This window comes from Cyprinodon variegatus, unplaced genomic scaffold, assembly GCF_000732505.1.
Source record: "Cyprinodon variegatus isolate N-32 unplaced genomic scaffold, C_variegatus-1.0 Scaffold296, whole genome shotgun sequence".
In the NCBI taxonomy this organism is placed as follows: Eukaryota; Metazoa; Chordata; class Actinopteri; order Cyprinodontiformes; family Cyprinodontidae; genus Cyprinodon; species Cyprinodon variegatus.
The window spans coordinates 245431-263873 of record NW_015150749.1 but is presented as its reverse complement, the minus strand read 5'-3'; the positions used below and the strand labels follow the sequence as shown (position 1 = coordinate 263873).

General features: G+C 36.9%; 1 protein-coding gene across 3 annotated transcripts; it reads right to left on the bottom strand.

Moving 5' to 3' along the window:
- Positions 1 to 3599: 3599 nt before the first annotated feature.
- Positions 3600 to 18094, bottom strand: LOC107090476 (oxysterol-binding protein 1-like). 3 transcript variants are annotated; one of them, XM_015383880.1, is made up of 19 exons: positions 18004 to 18094; positions 16176 to 16355; positions 15310 to 15518; positions 15044 to 15206; positions 14854 to 14965; positions 14556 to 14754; positions 12922 to 13036; positions 12784 to 12841; positions 12528 to 12695; positions 12179 to 12424; positions 11909 to 12029; positions 10508 to 10611; positions 10313 to 10408; positions 9181 to 9365; positions 8842 to 9071; positions 8636 to 8680; positions 6774 to 6812; positions 6624 to 6656; positions 3600 to 4443 (listed from the first exon to the last, which is right to left on the bottom strand). In XM_015383880.1, exons 2-19 carry the CDS (start codon positions 16316 to 16318, stop codon positions 4301 to 4303), a joined length of 2409 nt encoding a protein of 802 aa, XP_015239366.1. In that variant the 5' UTR covers positions 16319 to 16355; positions 18004 to 18094; the 3' UTR covers positions 3600 to 4300. The 3 variants fall into 3 exon arrangements, with proteins under 3 accessions (XP_015239366.1, XP_015239365.1, XP_015239367.1); XM_015383879.1 differs by having other exon boundaries at positions 6624 to 6812; XM_015383881.1 differs by lacking the exons at positions 6624 to 6656; positions 6774 to 6812; positions 8636 to 8680.
- Between the last annotated feature and the right edge of the window lie 349 nt (positions 18095 to 18443).

Here is an 18443-nt window from a genome sequence, read left to right as displayed (position 1 = left end):
TTGCCAAATAGAAGTTTTCTCAGGTCTGCTCTCTTGAGGTCCCATCACAGCTAATAATTGTGATTGCTGCATCAAGAATGGTCAACACGGGATCATTCAGAGATCCTCACTGAACTTCTGGAGAGTTTGCTGCACTGAAAGTAAAGGGGCCAATTAATTTTTCATGGCCCACTCTTCAGTCTTAAAAACATGTTAATTGTCCAATAAATTCTGTTCCAATTCAAGATGGTGTCCCAATTTAATATCTTTATGTTCGAAGCCTGAAATGTGACATCCATACATTTCTGTCACTCTTATACCTGCTGGGGTCTGTAGGGGTGCTGGTGCCCATCTCCAGCTGTCTACAGGCGAGAGGTGGGGTACACCCTGGACCGGTCACCAGTCCATCGCAGGGCAACACAGAGACATGAAAGTCAAACAACCATTCAGGTACATACTCACATCTAAGGAGAACTTAGAGAAGCCAAATAACCTAGCAGTCATGTTTTTGGACTGTGGGAGGAAGCTGGAGTACCTGGAGAGAACCCAAAGATGCACAGGGAGAACATGCAAACTCCATACAGAAAGACCCTGGGCAAGGAATCACACCTTCTTGCTGAAAAAAGGGGGTTCAATCAAAAGAATTTAAACAAGCTGCTCTCACAGAACATTGCAAAAATCAGCAAAGGGGGATTAAGTTATTTGTGTAAGGTCACATCAAACTTTTGACAGGATGACTCTGCAAAACTAGCCACATCAGTATCTATATATTACATCAGTATCTGTATTCTGAAATGTCTGTAAGTCTATGCCTCTTTTACATTTTACACTACATTTTCATTTATGGTCCCAACCGCTGTTAATGAGAGGCCAGAGTTTTACTTTGGCTGCATGGGTCAGATGAGCACAGGGCTTCACCACCAGCCAGTTCCTGTCCACTGCTATCCAGCTAGCTTTTACACTTGAAAAGTAAATCTATTTTATTTATTTATTTTTTAAACAATGTTATATTGTGAGCATCTTAAACCACACCTTCTGCTTTAAACCATGTTTCTTTTTACATTTACATTTAGAAAAGGCCCAAATGGGAAAATTCTAGTTTACAATAACTGAACAAGAACGAGGAATTTTTAAAGAGAAGCTGTCCAAATGACAACAGTTTAAGAGCCAAGGTGGAATTAAAAACAGCCATTTATTAGTGATATTACACCTGGGAACACTCATATAGTTATAAAGTGCAAGAACAGCTATAGCTGTCTTTCAATGAGTGACACTCTACACAGTGCAGTGTTTTAGAAATCACACATGGAAATACAGTAAATAGGATAAAAATTTAGTTAAAATAATATACTGCCTAAAACAACAGAGAAACAAAACCAAAAGAACAATGAAAATGGATACAGGAATAGAATATGACCATTTAAAAACCTCTAAATATTATTTGGAAAGACATAAATAGTGAGGGTGAGGATACAAAATGAAATCTGTGGCGTAATTCTATAAAGAACGCAAAATAAAAAGTCCTTGGAGCTAGTAAAGAAATCTTGTACTGTAACATATATTTAAATTTTAAAAAATGGCTGAAGTACTTGGAACTGCTTCTCTGCTTTAGGATTCCCTGACTGCAACCATAAGGAACCATTTCATCCATGTTCATGACATTGTTTACATCACGTTTGTTTTTGAAAGATTATCTTAAGTACACTTTAATAAAGATTATTAACATTGCACTTTTCTTGTGTATCAGCCACATTGTATCTCAGCTCAAATTTTAAAACAAAAAATATGACTATTCTGTGGCTTCAGTGTCTTAAAGACTTTTTATTTCATCTTGTGGGTATGCCTGAACAGTGGCATTCTTATTGCTTTAAGCAGAAATGCAACATTTGCAGCACATGTCAAACACTAAAATTTCCCTACATAAAATTAAAGTTTAGTACGTTTTAAGGATATGATAAAGATAAAAAAAAAAAATGTTTCCTTCTAAAACTCAAATACCCTGTCCATTTTTTATATTTTAGAATTATATGAAATGGTATAACTGATGCTAGTGGAGGAGAAAAAAAAAAAAAAAAAAAAAAGAGTCTTCTTAAAATTATTGGAATAAGATATATTACCATGACCTTGTATTAATTTAATCCGTTTTAAAGAGATCAAAAGTCTGGAAAGTAAAATAAAAAATAAAGGCTATAAAGAGTTTAAAAATGTAGAAAAAAGGTTCACCTCAGGTAAAAAGACACTAAAGTAACACACAGCACAAAGGTCTAAATATTTACCAGCTTTGGTATGATAAAAATATGTGGTGTTGGTTTAAAGATTTAGTCCAGAAAATAGAAATCTAAATAAGATCCACCTTAAAAAGAACAAAAAAAAAAAAATCAATAAAAGGGAATTAATACTCTGAGCTAAAAAATTTCAAATACATATAGCGCTTGGAAAAGTATTAACATGTTAACAATTTTCCGTATGCTGTCACATTTCAACTACAGTTTAATTCATTTTAACATGAAGCGTTATAGACAGATACAAAGACCTATGATTGTAAAGACAGAGAAAAGGATGCAGGGTACATTTGTGGCACCTTTGTATTTAGACACCTTTAATCTGATACCTTCAAATCAAATTCAGGTCAACAAATTGCCTTCAGAAGTTGCCTAATTAATGCATTCAATCTTTATATAATTTAACTAAGGATAAATCCAGCTATAGACCCCAGAGCTTAATTAGAAAACTTAAGTAAATAAAGAGCAACATGAAGATCCAGTAGCACAGCAGTTAGTCAGGGCAATGTTAGGTAGAAGTATAAATCAGAGTTGGATTATAAAATACGCCAAGTTTGGAGTATCTGTCAGAGATTTGTTTAATTCATAGATGTGTACAGCACAACTGCAAACTTCACCGATATGAAGACTGTATCCAATATTGCTTCTGTTCTTCATTTAAAACACGTCACAAACCCGTACTGTCCCACTATCAATCACCACACATGCTCAATCAGATACCAGCCACCAACACTTTCCTGAAAGCAACTAACGGCAACAAGATGGAAAAAAACAGCAATTGTTAATAGTAAACCAGTTTGGCTTATAATATCAATATATGTACATTAAAATGGCTAAGATCTGCTAATATCAATGTTAAATCAGATTTACTGTGCATCCCTTATTAAAAAAAGAAGATATTCAGAAAGTATTAAATTAACCTGACTGAGCAAGCGCTATTTTGCAAATAATGGGCAAAAAAAAAATCAGTCTAGACTCACAAATCTGGAATATCCACACACTAAAGACGTTCAGTCATACCAAACTCGGTATAAAGCAGGTATCAATACATTTACATCCCAAATGTTTCCCATCTTTACAGCTAACAAAAACTGAAACTCCATTTACCATTTTGTTCCACTTCATAATCTTTGTTTACTTTGTTTTGGTCAATCGGATTAAACTAATAAAATTTATTTGGTTTTTGGTTATAATTGAACAAAATGGGGGGAGTTTAAGAGAAGGTGCACTGGAAAAATTATCTAGAAATAAGTAAACATTTCTTAAATTAAGTGTATTTAACCTTAATTTGAGTAGGTAAATGAGATGATTTGCCAATGGAATGAGGATTTTTACATGAAAAGACAATGCAGTTGTTTTTTCTTATTTTAAATGTAAATTGTCTTGTTCCATTGGCAAAGTGTCTCTTTTACCTCCTCAATCCAAGAACAAATGCACTTATTTTAAGATAAAATGACTGATTTCGATATTCTCCAGTGCGGATTAATACTTTTGTAAGGCACTGTGTAAAAGATAATATGAAGAGGATAAAACAAAGTATCATTGCAGGATGAGTGAGAATGTGATCTGAACAAGCCTTCATTTAAACACCGAAGTCTGACTTTCAGGACAGAGGAAGTAGTTTTATGAAACATGAAAGAAAACCCAATATGGCTGCCTAATGCATAAGAAATCTCGGCTGTTGCAATCATAAACTTGTAGTTTACTTCTTTTTCAATTTATTCCACCTTGTTTCAGAATGCCATATTTCAAAGAGAAAAATACATACAGTATTTTCTGTGTTCTCATGTCCTTGTGTTGATGATGATGATTTCTACCAGTTGCAAAGTACACCAAACATACCTTACGGGTTTTCTCATTCGCACCTGGAAGGTTGTTGAGTTAGGGGTGACATCATTCCCAGATTTTACTTATGAGGCTAAAGGAATGCAACGCAACCAGCAGCAAAACAATTACAATGCCATATGAGCAAGAACCTGCTCTGAGAAAGAAGTCCATAACACTGTGATCCTGAGGCTACAGATATCAGAAAGCTGTAATCAGAAGATGTCAGGGCACAATTCCCAGTCTCCTTGTTCCTTTGCTTCCCAGTAACCTCCCTTGTACACGTGCAAGGTCTCTCCAGACACCGGGTCATGAATCTTCTCGAACCACAGTGCTTGGTAGTTATCTGGATGGACACCTGAGCAAAAGGAAAAGACAATAATTTACATCAAAAGCACTGCAAGTATGCTCTATATTTTCTTTATCAGGGTTGTTCTTTATAAAAAAAAGAGAAGGAAAATGAATAAGAATGCAGTGCAAACCTTGTTTCTATTTAACATAAAGCAGAGCAATCCCAAACTTCTGATACATAGCTGTTAGAATAAGTTATAAATATTAATCTTTCGATCAAATTCTAGGTCCCTTTATAGCCAATTTATTTATGACATCTAAGAGACATGTTACAATGGACAACAAGGGACATGTTACTTGCTTTTAGCAGGGGCTCCACAAAATCCTTCCTTGACTTCCACTGAGAGAGAGCAATTAATAAAAAAAGAGGATATTCAGTTTATTGCTAAAGCGGGGTTCTTCTAATCTAGAGTGTACTACTAGCCTAGAGGTGTTGTTACATTTTCACTAGATATAGGGCTAATTGGATCCAATGTCTGTATTGGAACTGATACTGACATAATCATCAGATTAAAAATAGAGCTGAACAAACTGGTCCAGACTCCATGGTCCTGTCATGTCAGATATTTGGTCATTTTATTCTGTATGTTTAAGCTTGCAGCCCAAAAATGTTTCCTACTTAGATGATGAAATATACGTATTAAATACTTGATACATACAGGTGGAGGTTGTTTAAGATATCTGCAGTCACTAGAGGGTCTGCTGGCTACACATTGCAAACTCTGCTGCTGGACATCGCCTTCTGAGATATTAGGATGAAAGACCGTATCTAAATATAAAACTATTGTACCATGTCCCCTCAGCTGTATTTTTTCCCTGCTCTTTCTGCCCATTCTTAAACTTTTTTTTTTTTTTTTTTGGTAAGAAAAGCAAAGTTTGAAAATCAGGACTTAAATAAATAAAAAAAAATTTGGATATATGTGAAGAATAGGGCGAGTTTTAGAAACAGAAGTTGCATATGCCGGCATTCTGTGTTAGGAAAGACAAGGCCGTTTTATCCCCCACAGCTTCTGTCACAGGTGCTGACAAAGGTGTTAATATTGGGTGAATATTCAACTTAAGTTCAAAGATCTATTAGTACTTATGTAAAGGTAAAACAAAGTATTTTCCTATAGTTTAGGTTATATTGCAGAGTTTTCTATGGTGCCCAAATTTGGCTTGTGCAAAAACACAACACAAAAATGCATCAGTCTGGTGATAAAATCGGTGCCAAGAACTTAAGGCGTTGCTGAGTTTTTTTTCGCCTCACTAACTGAAGCAGAACGGCAGAATTAAATTACACAATTACCAAGTAGCTTTGTGATAAATAAATAGGCTTTCAACCTATTTTACAAACATTTTACACCCAAATTAACGTTAAAATGTAATAGTGAAGCTGTTTTGGAGTCTATACCCCTCCAGCCCAGACAATGCCATAACATAAAAGATGGTTCATCTTTAACTAATACTAAGTAATTTTTTAACGTTCATAAATTATTTTTTATAAGTTTTATGATTATACGTTGAATTACAACTGTCATGGCCAGAGGGGGTCTTAATGACCTTCAACGGCACTAAGCAACTTTTAGGATGTTGGCAGTAACCTTGCTACTGAGAAGCTATATATTGGTGAAAATTGTGCAGGGTTGATATTCAGGAAATGCAGCACCTTCCTGGTGGGATCTATAAGTGTGTTTACTGTTAAATGATCAAACATAGCTTATAATCATCTGTTTCAGGGCTCTAAACTCGTCACCACATCAGTCGCTGATGAGTCAGGTGAGGTCAGGGGTAGTAGCGGTGCAGGAATACGGTAGAAAACCAAAGTTAAACTTATAACATAATTTCACCACAATTAGATTCATTACTTCATCGCTATTCTTCATTCACACAGCCACTGGAAACACAAATGTAGTTCAATCCGAACTGCAGGCAGCAGAGAATTTTACCACACTTTGTGCTACTACTGTGCTACTTGTGGGAAATGCTGTTTTCCTTCAGGCAAAACAATACACTTTTTGTCCACAGGGGTGAGACAAAATCGACCAAAACAGATTTTGTTAGCTTTAAGGTGTTCTGGATCAGAAAATATTAACATCAGCAGATATGTAGAAAATTGAGATATCAGAATTGGATCGAAACCCTATACTAAAGAATAAATAATGGCTCAATCTATCCCTAAGTTTCACTACAGGATATTATACTTGCTTGGGTAAGGGGGGACTGATGGTCCATAAGGGGCGAAGGAAAAAAAAAAAAAAAAACAGAATAAAATGGGTGAAATTTGAAAGCTTAACATGATATCTGGATTTTTGGTTAATTCTGAGAACATGGGGTGAAAATGTAAGAGGAACTTGCATGCAACCGGTGTAAGAGGAGGAGAGTCCTCTGCATCAGCTGAGCAAACCCACCCACAAACAGAAAAGGATCAGTTCACAAGAAAAGCCCAATCCACACCATGTTGCACAGGGTTTAAAGAGTGCTGTGTTGCAGAATTAATAAAGTTTGGCTCATTTATAGAACATATATATATATGTAAAGTGGGTACAGAAAGTATTCAAACCCCTTTAAATATTTCTCTCTTTGTTTCATTGCAGTCATTTACTAAAATCAAGTTCATTTTATGTCTCATTAATGTACACTCAGCAACCCATCTTGACAGAAAAAAAATAAAAATGTAGAATCTTTGAAAATTTATCAGTAAAGAAAAACTGAAATATCACATTATCATAGGTATTCAGACCCTTTGCTCAGTATTAAGTAGAAGCACCCTGTTGAGCTAGTACATCCATGAGTCCTATTGGGTATGATGCAACAAGCTTTTCACACCAGGATTTGCGGATCTTCTGCCATTCTTCCTTGCAGATCCTCACCAGTTCTGTCAGGTTAGATGGTGCATGTTGGTGGACGGACATTTTCAGGTCTCTCCAGAGATGCTCCATTGGGTTTAGGTCAGGGCTCTGGCTGGGCCAGTTAAGAATGGTCACAGAGTTGTTCCCAAGCCACCAATTTGTTATTTTACCCGTGGGCTGAGGTTCATTGTCTTGTTGGAAGGTGAACCTTCGGCCCAGTCTGAGGTCTTGAGCACTCTGGAAGAGGTTTTCTTCCAGGATATCTCTGTACTTGGCTGCGTTCATCTTTCCTTAAATTGCAACCAGTCGTCCTGTTCCTACAGCTGGAAAAACACCCCCATAGCATATGCTGCCACCACCATGTTTCACTGTTGGGATTGTATTGGGCAGGTGATGAGCAGCGCCTGGTTTTTTTCCACACATACCGCTTAAAGTTAACGCCAAAAAGTTCAGCTTGGTCTAAGCAGACCAGAGAATCTTCTTTCTCAAAGTCTAGGAGTCTTTCACGTGTTTTCCAGCAAACTCTATGCAGGCTTTCATATGTCTTGAACTGGGAAGAGGCTTCTGTCGGGCCACTATGCCATAAAGTCCTGACTGGTGGAGGGCTGCAATGACAGTTGAGGAACTTTCTCCCATCTCCCTACTGCATCTCTGAAGCTCAGTCACAGTGATCATTGGGTTCTTCTTTATCTCTCTCACCAAGGCTCTTCAACCATGATTGCTCAGTTTGGCTGGAAGGCCAGGTGTAGGAAGAGTTCTGGAAGAGCTCTCAGTTCGTCACACGCTTCTTCCGTTTAAGGATTATGGAGGCCACTGTACTCTCAAGAACCTTGAGTGCTTCAGAAATTATTTTATAACCTTGGCCAGATCTGTGCCTAGCCACAATTCTGTCTCTAAGCTCCTTGGACAGTTCCTTCAACCTCATGATTCTCATTTGCTCTGACGTGTACTGTGAGTGTGAAGGTCTTATTTAGACAGGTTTGTGCCTTTCCTGATCAAGTCCAATTGGTTAAATTAAACACAGCTGGACTCCAGTGAAGGAGCAGAACCATCTCAAGGAGGATCGGAAGAATTGGACAGCATGTGAGTTAAATATGAGAATCACAGCAAAGGGTCTGAATAACAATGTAATAAAATGTTTAGTCAATAATAATTGACTAAAGAGTTCTTTCAAAGCTTTTTATACTTCTTTGCAGCAAATCTGTCCACATCTGCTTTAGCATTAGGTTGTAAATTAGAGCAATAAGGATTAAAATCTGCATGTCTGTTGCGGCTAAATACGAACTATTTTCTCATTTAAGTACAAATGCAACACATAGCACTTTTAAAAGCATTTTTTTCTAAGGTGAACTACACATTAATACTTGCTTTCATCAGAAACCTCACTTGTGGTGCTGGTGTCATGTGCATGAGCTAAATGGAACAAACATGGAGGAGTTAAAACACAAATAAGGATGTTAAACAGCACATGTTAAATGAGCTGTGTGGTCACAAACATAATTGGTTTTAGGGATGAACATTTAAGGTGAAAGAAAGAGGGATGGACATAATACAGTTTTCTAGATGTCCCTTACCTTCTTCAGGTGTGGTGGCTGCTTTAGCAGCATCTCTTTCCCTTTCACGTCGAGTAGAGCGCTGTTTTTCTTCCAGCCTTTGTTTCTCAGCGTTAGCTTCATCCCAGTGGCCTTCTTCCATCAACCTCTGGTCCGGACGTCGCCGGCTGTCTGTTGGAGCCACCCCCTCCTCAGGTTCATTAAGTGTCAACGCCAGGGAGGAGAAAAAGTACATGTTTTCTGCTCCCTCACTGCAAAGACATAATCAGAAAGCGTTCATGGCAAAAACTGACATCTGAAGGAGTGGCATTTTGATAATTCTCTAAATATATTGGAAGTATATGAATAAATAAAAAGTACGGTAAAGGGTTCTTTCTCCAGATTTCTTTTGGTTTGAGGGTTTGGTAAACGGTCCTCTGTTTGCCTTCGGTGCCATTCTCGCCTTTACTGCTTTGCATTATCCTAGAAAACTCCATCTTCTCATCCCATGTTCCTGACAGCACGTAATGAGCCTTCCCATCCTTATCTGTCACAACTCCAGTCACCTGTAAAGAAAAAAAGATACAAAAAATCCACAAATTTTAGATACTGCAACAATGGAAAGTTTTATTTCATTCCATTGTTATTGTGTTTTCATTTATTGCCTTTGAAACTGTTGCTTTTTTTTCCTTTTCTTCCTTTCCCATTTTCTCCCTTTGTAGGGAAAGGACCACATACTGCACTCATACAGTACATGGCAGAAAGGCCCAATCCAAAACCGCCACCTAAGCATTAACCCTTAACTATTGAGTGTCGCCTTGATTTAAGATGGGGGGGTATAAAGGAGAATGGGTATCTTCCTTCCAACGGAAAAGGAAAGCAGCCTTAGCCATAGCGACACAGTGACGCCATGTATCAGTTTGTAGCTCTGTGCTGCAGGTTGACATGCAATCAAACATTTGCCCCTTTCTGTATACAGTAAATCAAAACTATTAGAAAGAGGACCTTCCCTCTTGGAATTAATGAAGTGTCTATTTTCTTTTTCCTAACTTTTTTCTGATTTTCTGTCAGCGTGACACAGATGCAGAACTTACATTAGAATGCATGCGTTTCCTTTGCTATTAGGTGGCGTTGAACCTGCTGCCAAATTCCAGTGACCTACACCGATGCAGACCCGCTATTTTAGCGCTGAACGGTCCCCTCACCCTACCCACTACTTGGTTTGGGATGGCTTTTAAAGTGGCGGATCCTCTGCGGGGACTCCAAATGGAGGATTAGTGCTCAAGGGCTAGTTTGGGATTGGGCCATAGTGTAAACACTGTTAAACTGCATTCAGAACAGATGTTGGACTAACTGGTCTAGCTGTCCATTTTGTTAAGATCTCACAGTTTTAATATAATGAAATTAAGTTTTTAAGATAGATTGAAATGTATTATTCCCCAAGCTTAGAAAAGAAGGGATGGGTTTGATAACATGAAAAGGAATCAAAGGACATTTTTAAACAATGGCTCACCTTCCTTGGAACATCTCTAGAGAAGTAGCTATAGGGAGCAAACTTGAGGTGACAGCGATCTCCTGTAGTGTGGTTCACCACATCTATCTCCCCTGACTGCGGAAAGAAATACAAAAACAAATATTTTGATAATAAGAACAAAAGTGATTTACAATAGATATTGAACATAATCTTTTACGAATATGACATTGTTACCTGATCTATCCATAATTTGCCAACTATAATGTTGTGTACGGTCGTAGTAACTTTTTTCCAAGAGTAGTGGTTGTTGCTCTTATCAAATATACACTGGATAGAACCTGGTGACAGACAGGGCCATGGAGATAAGAACAGAGGTTTATTCTACTCTAAAAGAAACTGATGCCAAGTCATCTCCATGCTGGTTAGAAGTTCACTTATGAAATGTGGAATGGCTCACCAACCGCTTGTCCAAAGGCCGTAAAACGGGCTGATAGTTCCTATGAATTTTATATTAGTTGACATTTTTCCAGACTGAATATTTCTTGGTCAATTTGTATTGTGGATAAACAATAATTTCTAATTTTTATATCCTTTGAACTTTTACACATTTCTGTCATTTAACAACCAAAAACATTTATGTATTTTATCAGCATTTCATATGAGAGACCAACATAAAATAAATGATTAATGCAAAGTAAAATCAAATTATACATTCCTATTTAAATATTCATCTTTTTTTTTTTAATCTATAAGTTTAAGGGCCATTTCAAGTCTAACGACTAACTCTGAAAATAGAGCCTCAGTGGAAGATTCATTATATGAAAGCCATTATTAAAAGGCAGCTTCAGTTCAAGTTCAAATTTCAACAACTGGCTGCTGCAACAGCTTCTTTTATGTTTTTGCATAACATCTGGAGTTATCTGAATGGTTCTAAACTGTTTCTGCTGACTGACTATGTACATGGTGTTAATTAGTCTTGCTGGCAAGTGTATTTTAAAGGGACCCTTCCTAATGTGGCTTAATGCAATAACATACATTGAATTTAATCTCATTAAGTGACAGATATAATGATGTTTATAATTATGATGGGGTATATTTTACAGCACAGCAACTATTTCCTGGAGCTTTTAAATATATCATCCAATAATATAATGTATATAATCTGTAAATCTTATCTGCAATTATTTATCTTGTATTATAAACCTGCTAATACATATATAATCCTTTTCCTAACATTCCTGTATATTCTGTATAATCTGTGCATGTAGTTCCCATATTCATATTTATATCTATACACAACTGTTCACAGTCCCAAACTATTACTTTTTGGTTGTACATACACCTGTTATAATATGTATATCCTGTATAGCACTTCTGGATAGATGCAAACCACATTTCGTTGCTTTGTACTCGTGACAGTGCAATGACAATAAAGTTAAATTCTATTCCATTCATTCTATTATATACAGGGTATACGAGGACATAAATCATTTTTTCATTAATGTAGTTTTCAGGCATGAAAAAACACTAAAAGCAAATTCCGTATTGTTCCAAGTCTGCAGGAACTAACCTTTTCATTGCATCCTATGATCGTTATTGTTAGCTACAATTTTACAAACACAAATTCAAACTTACCCAAAGGCATGATTGAAAGATATTTTCCTCTGAATTTGCTTGCCAGCGTTATCTCCTGTCTAAGGGTCCAGCCCTTTTCAGAGAAGGCATGGTGAGCTGCAGCTGGAGGGTGGTGACTGACCTAAGGAGTTAGTATGCAGAGTAAAGACGGCTGGTTCGCAACATTGTTTGAAAAATGAATGCAGTGCTTCCATCAGACATCTGTGCATCACTTGTAAACTGACACTGAACATCAACAGCGTAATCATGCAAACTTTTTGTTAAATGCACCTGTTCGCAAAGTGAGCGATAACCAGACTCTTTGATCCGATCAAGCTCAAAGGTTTCCCCCAATAAGGGATTGAAAGGCTTTCCTGTGCGGTGGACTGTGGTGGAGTAGGAAGAGACGGTAAAGGCTGCCACATAACACATCTGCTCTAAGGAGTTATGACACTTTGCAGCTTTATCCAAGAGCTCGTGGTATTCAAGATCTTCAGAAAGACGCTGAAGCATCGACAGTGGCTCATTGAAATTTACCTTGGGAAAAAAAAAACAGAGGTAAAAGGACAATTACTTAGTACTGTTATTACAACAAAAAAGAAAGAAAAACCCAGGTGTCAGTAAGTTGACTCGTTCTTACAGGCATTGGTATCTTTGAGAGCTCTTTTCCAATGCAATTCTTCATGATGCTCCACAAATTAAGGTAGTAATTGGGTTTGTCAGGAATACGAGTCCTTCTTTGCCTGACTGGCTCCAGCTCAACTGGAGGCAAAGACTCTGAATTGGATGCCAAGGAGAGTTCATCAAACTGAGAGAAGGAGAAATATTTTAAATGTTAGTCTAAATCTAGCCCGTCGAATCAGAGCTGATCAAATAATAAAAGTCGGCATGTTTACCGACTGATCGTCCATTCCCATTTCACTGCTTAGCCCACTGACATTACTGCCAGATCTCCTGGAAAACACAGAAGATAAAACATCCACCATCATCAGAGAACCTGCCTCAGAAAAATAGAAAAAAGAAATGGGTAATACCTATGGTACTTGGGGTCAGCAGGAACAGTGATGAATCCTGTCGGGTCTTCCATTGCATCAAAGAACTCATTGTCATCGTCCTCGTCACTGGCATCGCCTTTTACTGAGACACCACCTTAAATGATATAGCACGATAAACTTAGAAAAACAAACCCTGAATCGGTGGACATTTAAGCAGGTCTACGAAGGGACAGTGGGGGTATAAGGATTCCAAATGTTTGATATTTTACAATTTTCATAAATTTTTCCAACATTTTGAAAACAATAATGAAAATTGGAGTACATCACAGTTAGCTAGTTGGGCTTGATTATCTGTTTGAAAAAAAAAAACAGTTCTGTTAGCCTGGTTATTCCACTGCTTCTTTGGTGTTTGGGTCCAGGTAACCGTCATTTATTTCAACATTAAATTCAGATTCTTTACAACTCAATTCCTGACTCATGGTGCTTTTCTTTTTATTGTTAACACACTTCTCCACCTCTCTTAAATGGGATCCCCTCCTTTATTCAGAACTCTTTTATTTCTTCATGGCACACCTCCAACACGAAGGCAGTGACATATTTTAGAGAGCCTCTTCCATCTTGGCAGGGTAGCATCTCACAGTGGATGAACGTTTGTCTTCTAATCATGCATGAGGCAAAGTTCCTATTACCACATTGGGCTCAGGTGGTTGAACAGAGACTTAGTGGCATAAAACAGTGGCAGCTTAAATCCAATCAAATAACACTACATTTTTGGAATCGCTCACAGTTTTAGTGAACCTTTGCAGGTATAAATGGCAAAACAATGTGATCTTCTGCAGCTGGTCTTCAGCTCCAAGATTTGAACTTCAGCATAGTGTTAATAGGTGGTGTGTGGAGCTACTGCTGCTGGCTTTCCAGGATATCAAACCAGTTTATTTAATCTCTCCTGACTTTTAAGTACTCCTTAGACATGGCTGGGCTTGGAAATCTCCTTGAACCGGAGTACCTAATATAATGGCAGCTGATTTTACCCATTCATAACTTTTTAAATTTGGTCCTTGTTCACTTAACCGTTTTTTGGTGTAAAATGGAGCCATTAGATGTTTCATACCAACTATTGATCTAGTAGTATCTAGAGGTATGCTATGTACTCACTTCTGAGTTGCTTTAAAATGATGTATCAATTAGTTGACAATCTGTAGAAAACATGTAATAGAGATGTTTGGTAGGTTGGAGCCTTCTCTGTAACCCTTTCTCTCTGTAATCCGTATTTGACCATATATACGTGAAATAAATTATTTGTTTCATAAGGAAAATGGAGATGAAAGGAAGGAAATCATCACACATGGCTATAAATTAGGGGCCAAAATGAAAGAGCCTTAAGTTCCAAAAATGTGTCTAGCATCAAATCCCGACTCGGATTAGAAAAAAATAGTTTTTGATTTTGAAATGTGTTTAAAACTTAGGGAAAATGATGGAATTTGATGTGAAAAATCAAATAAAAACCTGATATAATTTTGGAAAATAATTCTGTTTTTTTAGCTTGTAGGTAATGGAATAAAAAAAAATACTAAAATGATTGCATATCATTTTCTCTTTTTCTGCCCTTTAAAACTTGTACAGGAACCCTGCTATTAGCCTAAAAAGATAGACATGCAAAATGAGACCCTTACTTTTAATGTTTAAGTTGGGATTGCTTAAGGAAGATGGCAGAACTGTAGCCCCTCTGAAGGCCCTCTCCAAGTGGTTGTGCTGTTTGGCTAGTTGTTCCAGAGTCTCCTCCAGACGAATCCTTTGGTCCCTCTCAGTATGCAAGGCCTTCTGCCAGCGCTTACTGTTGCTCTGGGCTATGGAGAGGAAGTCTCTACAACTCTTAAGGATAAAAACACCAATATGTCAGTAAAAACACAGAGAAAAACAAAAACACACCTCAGTAGCAGTTTAAGTCACTCTTAACTCACTAAACCTTACATTTATCATGGCATTAGAGGTGATTCGGAAAAGTGTGGCCCTTTCTGTGACTTGTCTGATCTTTTCCCCCATGTCCGTTCCAACACGCAGACCCTCCAGCTCTGATAAAGACCTAATATGTTAAACAAGAAAAAGGCTATTAAATAAAGTATAAATGCCAAAATTAAAAGTATATCTCTTAGATATTTACCTTTGGAGAGCAGAGCCATGTTTAACAATTAGATCATTGCAGGTGGTAAGGTCCTCCACCTTGCTGCTCAGGGTGCGCAATGTAGACTGAACTTCTGATATATCAGAGCCACCGCCCTGTCCTGAAACAGGGACGACTACACAGAACTCATCACCAGAGTCATCTGTTTACAGAGACAAGAAGAACAATGCAGCGTCATCTCTATCGGTGAAAATAAAATGACCACATCCTCTTTAACCACCGTCCGAGTTCAGACTTTATCTCACCAGATTCCTCCTGCATGCTAACAGCTTTTGCCTTAGCAAGTTCCAGTGCAGTGATCCATCGCTGGCGCTCAATTTCAGAGTTGGCCTTCAGGTGGTAAGTCTGTGCCCCTCCATTAGAAATGACAAAATTGCACGAGTCCTCCACAGCAATGTTGGCAGTGGCCAAATTAATCGTGCCTCTGCAAGTGTGACCCATCTCCGCCTGAGATCTGGAAATAGAAGTAAAATAGAGTTTTAAAACACCCCTAACTTTCACAGCCAAAGGCATACGTTAGTTCTAAATAATGAATGTGTGTTAATTTAAAAAGCAGCAAAAATATTCACAAACATTAAGGAGGAATCATAAAGTCCAATTTCCACAAAAAAGACAATGTTGAATGGACTGAATTCATATTGCGCTCTTCTAGCGACACCAACCACATTCATCAAATTTCTCTCATAGAGGTAAACACAATCAAACACATAAACACAGATTGGTAAGAAACTTGGGTGCAAGTGCAAGACAGAAGTGCACTTTAACAATAAAGTCATTTTATTCTATTCTAACCACAACACGCTGTTGTGCTTCCAGTAAAATATCATTGTAATTTTCCTTGAAATATGATTGTAATTCAGTTAAATATATAATAATTGTAATTATTTGTTATCCATAAGAGCAACGTTCAAATCTGACAGCAATGTCAGCCCATATTTCAAACTTTTAAAAGAAAAAAAAAAAAACATTACAGCTAATTTTCTAGTTTTAGGTTTCCATGTAAACGTGAAGAGATTCTAAGCATGTTTGCATACTAAACAACCAAAGCATATTTTTTCTACATTTTACAGGCTTTAGGCATTATTTTACAAAAAAATATTGTAAAACCTACCTGTAGTAAGATAGCAATCCATTGCTGAGAACAAACCACCGTCTCTGATAACCTTTTATGTAGTTAGTCCATTTGAAGAGCCAACCCTCGTACGAGTCTTCAGGGGTTGGTGTAGTAGGAGTGGGAGGTTTGGGTTCCGACATCACAACGGCCTGTGATTTCACCAAACGAGTTTAAACCCTGGAGAGTGAAAGCACATATTGAAAATGTACAAATGATTGCAATATGCATCTTTATTCCATTTTTTGACAAATTTGATGTAACCATAAGCCAGTTAGATAAAATGCTTTAGAAATCTGATAGAGCAATAAAGCTCATAAACAAAATACTGTGAAAAGAAATTGAGCGTTCTACTTTACAGAGAAATTCAACAACTAAAAAAACTGTAAAAGATGCAAAATACAATTTTCTAACATGCATTCTATTAAACGATCCACAACAGTGTGTCTGTCCATCAGTCAAATGTGGCTTGCATTTGCAATCAGCCCCCCAAATCAACATTTTTTAGAACATCTCTGATGCAGTGCCAGCTGCTAGTCGTGCCTTTATGAACCATGCTTTGGTAGATAAGTAAATGCAGCAGACTTTTTCTACTTACAGATGATGAATCACACAGTGGTCTATGATATATTCAAAGCCTGAAATATTTTCCTTAGATCTAATCCTATTTTAACTTCTCCACAACTTTTATAATTGACACTTCTGGTCTGTTCCCTGGTTTTCATGACGGTGTTTGTTTGCAGATGTTCTCAAACAAATCATTTATTTTAATAAGCAAATGTTTGCTCTGGTGTTTTATTTAGAAGCAAAAAGGGCTGTGGACCCACTTATTTCAGATCTCTGCTTTAAAATAAACCGAGAAACACACTTTTAGGGCTGAAACAATTCATCGGATTAATTGTGATTAATCGATTATTGAAATAATTCTCAACTAATTTAGTAATCGATTAATCATTAACTGCATTATAGAGACTCTAAAATATGCCTTTAGTTGACAGAGCAACCCACTTAGAGCAGTAATTACACTAAGATTGTAAAAACATATTTAAACATTTTGCATTTAAAATTGTCCGTATGCTCTATCCAATACTCTTTAAGTGGAAAAAATCAATTTAATCAGGTTTAATTTCGTAAAAAGTCTTCTTTAAGGAACCTTTGGCTATCTAATCATTAATCGATTAATCGAAAAATATTAAATAAACAGATTAATCGCTTTGCAAAATAATCAGTTATTTTGCAAAGCGATTAATATATTTTTTAATATATTTTTTATACGCACAAATGTACACTCTGTGCAGTTCTTCCATTACCTTTTTACATTTTTTTTTTATCTTCATTCTATTATTGTAATGTATAATGTCTTGCTTTATAGCCTTAAATTTTATTTTTGTTTCATTAGTATTGGCAGTTACTAGGTGCATTTCAGAATAAGCAAAGTCACTGTACGTAACAAGTCCGTTAACAGGCAAGTTATAAACTGTCGAATGAAAACGAGGCCAGAACTTAATAGCTTTAATAGTCTTAAACCCGCAAACTAGTAAAATAACAAGCAACAAAAACAACAGCTAAGCTATTTCCATAGACGACATTCCAGGATCAAATTAACACGGTCTGGATCAAAAGAGGATAAGTTACACCGAGGAAATAATTGCCAGAGCTCTTCGCATCAAAGCTACTTAGAACTCTGGCTGTCTTTAAGCTCATAGCGAGCTAAACCGCAGGGAAAAAAACAAGTTTGAGCTTCGTTTGACGTGAAAGTTAGAGGTTCCAGCAACTCGGCGTTATTAAGCCAATGTTCCCATTTAATGAGCTCCATCATGTATATTACCTGTCGGGGAGCATCTTCAGTTAGAAGAGGCGTAGCTCTGGAGGCGTTAGCTTAGCTATTTGCTTAGCTACACGTTGTGCATCGAAATGCTGTTCGGCCAACCTCTCAGTCGTTCATATTGGTTCCGCTGAAAACTACCCCCAATAATATAACATGTATGAGAAATCTACAAAACAAAACCCCAGTCCAGTTAACTTATAACTATGATGGGCAGGATTCAAAAAACGTAAAATCAGGAAAATTTGAAAATTATTCAACATCTTTATTTCTAGTTGTATTCCAGTCATATATTTAAATAATAATAATTTTCTAATATATTGTTGATAACGTTGAAAAAACTACCACATGGTCCTCAAAATGTAAGAACTTGAAAAAACATATTTTTATGGATTTAGTTATGTCATCACGCATGGATACTCTTACATGTATAAATTGTAAAT

Coding starts and splice junctions, on each gene's coding strand:
- LOC107090476 (XM_015383879.1), bottom strand. CDS start 16,318: ATGTCGGAACCCAAACCTCCCACTCCTACTACACCAACCCCTGAAGAC. Junction 12,030..12,178: donor ATCGCTCACTTTGCGAACAG/GTGCATTTAACA, acceptor CTAACTCCTTAG/GTCAGTCACCACCCTCCAGC. Junction 9,366..10,312: donor CTAGAGATGTTCCAAGGAAG/GTGAGCCATTGT, acceptor TTTTCTTTACAG/GTGACTGGAGTTGTGACAGA.